The 4729-nt window shown below is 35.5% G+C and overlaps 1 protein-coding gene across 1 annotated transcript; it reads left to right on the top strand.

Annotated features, from left to right (window-relative positions):
- Window positions 1–1958: 1958 nt before the first annotated feature.
- Window positions 1959–4472, top strand: LOC128551351 (rapamycin-insensitive companion of mTOR-like; the record flags this gene model as incomplete). The annotated part of the gene is made up of 4 exons (XM_053532201.1): window positions 1959–2118; window positions 2682–2813; window positions 3222–3412; window positions 3972–4472. Coding segments are annotated over 4 exons (695 nt in total), but the record flags the coding sequence as incomplete, so codon positions are not given.
- Window positions 4473–4729: the final 257 nt, after the last annotated feature.

Genomic DNA, 4729 nt, shown 5'->3' with positions numbered 1-4729 from the left:
GATCATTTTGAAAATCCATAAATGAGCGAAACAGTTATAAAAAATTAAATATTCCGACCCCATACACAAACAACGTAAAAACATTTGTTTTGCCCACAACCAGATAAACAGATGTTAATGCGTGATGTCACGGCAATCTCTTCTAAAATAAAGACAAGGAACGAACACACTTTCTCCCCATTTTTAGCTCGACTATTCGAAGAATAGTCTAGCTATTCTACTCACCCTGGCGTCGGCGTCGGCGTCGGCGTCACACCTTGGTTAAGTTTTTGCATGCAAGTACATACAGCTATCATTTAAAGGCATATAGCTTTGAAACTTATTTATTCTTTTTCTAGGTCAATTACCAACCTCACTGGGTCAAGTTCCATAACTCTAACATGTATTTTGAGCAAATTATGCCCCCTTTTGGACTTAGAAAATTCTGGTTAAAGTTTTACATGCAAGTTACTATCTCCAAAACTAATGCAGATATTGAATTGAAACTTCACATGTGTCTTCGGGGTTATGAAACTAGTTGATAGCACCAAGTCCCATAACTCTGACCTTCAATTTGGCCAAATTATGCCCCCTTTTGGACTTAGAAAATTCTGGTTAAAGTTTTGCGTGCAAGTACATACAGCTATTACTAAAAGGCATATAGATTTGAAACTTATTTTTTCTTTTTCTAGATCAATTACCTACCTCACTGGGTCAAGTCCCATAACTCTGGCATGTATTTTGGCCAAATTATGCCCCCTTTTGGACTTAGAAAATTCTGGTTAAAGTTTTGCGTGCAAGTACATACAGCTATTACTAAAAGGCATATAGATTTGAAACTTATTTTTTCTTTTTCTAGATCAATTACCTACCTCACTGGGTCAAGTCCCATAACTCTGGCATGTATTTTGGCCAAATCATGCCCCCTTTTGGACTTAGAAAATTCTGGTTAAAGTTTTGCGTGCAAGTACATACAGCTATTACTAAAAGGCATATAGATTTGGAACTTATTTATTCTTTTTCTAGATCAATTACCTACCTCACTGGGTCAAGTTCCATAACTCTTAACATGTATTTTGAGCAAATTATGCCCCCTTTTGGACTTAGAAAATTCTGGTTAAAGTTTTACATGCAAGTTACTATCCCCAAAACTAATGCAGATATTGAATTGAAACTTAACATGTTTCTTCGGGGTTATAAAACTAGTTGATAGCATCAAGTCCCATAACTCTGATATGTCCCCTTTTGAACTTAAAACTCTTTTGATATTTAACATTTTGGGTAATAATTTCCAGCTTCTGTGACAATATTTCGAATAGTCGAGCTTGGCTGTCTTATGGACAGCTCTTGTAATATACAAAGTTCTATTTTGTGACATTCGTCATCGAATTTCAGCGGGTACATTATCTATAACCATTAACAGGTGTCTGAGACTAACCAGTGTAATGCCATCACAGCCCCACGTTTGGCACCAAATGTCACAGGGTTAAAAAATGTGCAGCCAAACTGGGACCCGAACCCGGACCTCTGAATACCTTTTGATGCTCTACCGACTGAGCTACCAGATTGCCTATACCCTTTCTCCCTGTTTTAATTATATACAAGTTCTATACCGTGACACAGTGTCTAGCAAGGGAGCTACTCACACCAGGTACCATTTTTCACATCTTTGGTATGATGTGGCCGGGGATCGAACCCATGACCTCCTGCACTAGAAGGGGGCACTCAACCACTATGCTGTTGATGCGGTTATACTCTCTCTGGTGTACTTTCTTGTGCATGCTCTCTAGATTGCAGTTGTTCAACAGATCTGTTTGTTATTAATTTCCTCATGCATGTTTGAAAATGTTATTTGTATGACTAAAATGGAGTTATTTAAACAAGAACCAGAACTGTGTCTTGCATAGTGCCTCATATGATGATAATTGGCTCTCAGGTAGTCATCTTTTTCATACATTTGTTCATTTTTACTATTTCAGACCCTGTAGAAAATGTGAAAGAAATATTGACATATGTTATTAAGCAGCATTCTTTTTCCAAAGCGAAAAAGCTTGGCTATCTCAATGTATTTGTGAAGCTTATAGACAAATGTGGAGGCTCAGCAAACTTGGGGTTCCCTCTCAGGAGCATCTTGATCTGGTAAATGTTCATTTTCTCTTTTTTTTTATCAAAATAATCTTGCTTCTTACCATACAAACTGAGTCTGTAAAAAAGAGGAGGCAACTGTATCAAGCATTTTGACTGAATTATGGCCCCTTTTCGACTATGCTTATTGTAATGTTTAAGTTTTACTCATTGCTTATATTATACTATCAAGTACTGAGAATAGTCGAGCGTGCTGTCCACTGACAGCTCTTGTTATAGATATTATAGCACCAGACATGCAGGTGTCACTGCTATCACTATATGGGTTGTTAGTCAACTAAAGTGTTGAAATATGTATTGAAGTTTGAACTGAAATATTATATTGCCCAGTATAGACCACTATTGCCCAGTAAAACGCGGGTTTTCCCAGTATTGCCCACTGGGCTGGGCAATATGCTTGAAACCCGGGTTTTTGCCAACCCTGTAACAACAGTTTCAAACTGTTACAATTTGAATTTTCTTTCAAAAGTCTTTCTTGACTAAAGTTTTGGAACATAGATACATTTAAGATTTCACTGTTGTATATTAAATATTATTATGTGTAAACACTCTTTCAGTTTAAGCGTTAATCTGCTACATGCTCCAAAAGAAGTCCGGGCAGGGACATTACGTGTGATTAAACATCTAATGACAGATGATGAATCAGTGCAAGTTCTCCTTGATTTACATCTGGACTACTTTATTGCCAGGTTTGTTTGATTTCATTAAAACAAAATTATTGACACAGTCTGTTTTCTGTAGGTTTGCTTGAAGCCTGCAGTTTTTGTTAGAAATAAATTCAGTATCTGCCCATCAATGTCTTTCTCAGCCATTTATCTATCTTAAGTCAATCCTATTTATATTTCTAATGAGGAAGAGTTGCTCAAGTCTTCACACTAATGATCAAATGTTACAGACACTTTAGCTTTTAAGACAAGGACATTTTTCTTTGTTAATCACTTTATTACTAGTACAATGTCAGTTTTAATTCATTTAATATCATTTTGCCTTCATTGTTCTCTATTGATATTACATGACAAGTTTCACAACACATTGAAAAGAATACACTAATTTATTTATCATAATATACCTTGTTTTTCATATTGATTTGTTATCAGGTCTTTGGATTTGTGTCTTGATAATGAAATTGAAAGAATTCATGCTCAGAAGTTAACCCGTAAATTTTCATCTGACCTACCTGCCAAGATGCCAAGGTCATTAGTTCAACCTCTTGTTGCTATTGGTAATGATGGAGTCAGTGAAAGAGACAGGATGGTTCGAGCATCGCTGGCCTGTATTTGTGAATTAAGTAAGTATATGATTTAATTGTACAGTAAAGACATGTGAAAACAACAAATTGGTATGAGAGACATTTTTTACAAGTGATGTAAACTATCTGAGAAAAAAAGAACAAGAAATCATGGCAGTTTGATGCCAAAGTAACAATTAAATGGCCTATGGTTACAAGAGGTTTGTGCTGACCAAGACCTCCAGGTGTCACTTTTAAGACTGGTAGAAATCTACAGTGATAGGTAATCATTAACTTTATACATTGTACTAAAAGATAGGCAGTAATATTGACTGCTAGTTCTGTGTAACATAGGAAAAAAAGAGAAATTTGACTGAAGCAAAATTAGGAAAATGCAACAGAAGCAAAATTGGGAAAATGTAACTGTCAGGAAAATTAGGACAATGTAACTGAAGCAAAATTGGAGGAAGTGAAACTGAATAGAAATTTTGAAAATGTAACTGAAGCATATTTGGGAAAATGTAACTGAAAGGAAATTAGGAAAACGTAACTGAAGCAAAATTGGGAAAATGTAACTGAAACCATAATATAGGATATGCAATGTATTTATATTTTGCAGCCTACCACAATCCAGACCTGGTCGCCCATTGTGGTGGTATCAGCATGTTGTTACGTAAGATCCTGGATTGTCACCAGTATCCACGTATCAACGAGTCCATCGTGTCAACCATACTTCATCTAGTCAACTACCCATCAACCAGACATTTTGTACGATTCAATACAGACTTAGAGGTACTTTGGGATTTTTTATTTTTTTTTTTTTTTGCTTAAAAATAGTAAATGGATGAAATTCTGAATTTCTGAATGATTTACCTATAACAAGTTGCACCATAATGATGTCAAACATTTTCATCTGTTTATATTTTACATAGAAAGTTTGAATTACAAGCTTTGTCAATAGTTTTATATTAGAACTGTAATAATTATTTATATCTGTTTACTGTTGATTGGGAGATAGGTTTTATTGACATGATCCATATTGAGTGTGACTTGCAATGTATTGTGAAAATTTTCCATCATTTTCTGTTTTTTCATGGTCATGTTGCATTAAGAAGCTAGATAAAGATTGTAATATATATAAATTTATTACAATTTGTAATACTGAAAATTGAATGCAGACTACACCATCAAATGAAACACATCAAACAAATAAATGAGCCGTGCCATGAGAAAACCAACATAGTGGCTTTGTGACCATCATGGATCCAGACCAGCCTGCACATCCACGCAGTCTGGTCAGGATCCATGCTGGTCGCTAACAGTTTCTCTAATTCCAATAGGCTTTGAAAGTGAACAGCATGGATCCTGACCAGACTG

This window comes from Mercenaria mercenaria, unplaced genomic scaffold (assembly GCF_021730395.1).
Source record: "Mercenaria mercenaria strain notata unplaced genomic scaffold, MADL_Memer_1 contig_1009, whole genome shotgun sequence".
In the NCBI taxonomy this organism is placed as follows: domain Eukaryota; kingdom Metazoa; phylum Mollusca; class Bivalvia; order Venerida; family Veneridae; genus Mercenaria; species Mercenaria mercenaria.
The sequence above is the reverse complement of the archived record's forward strand: the minus strand, read 5'-3'. Positions and strand labels throughout refer to the sequence as shown.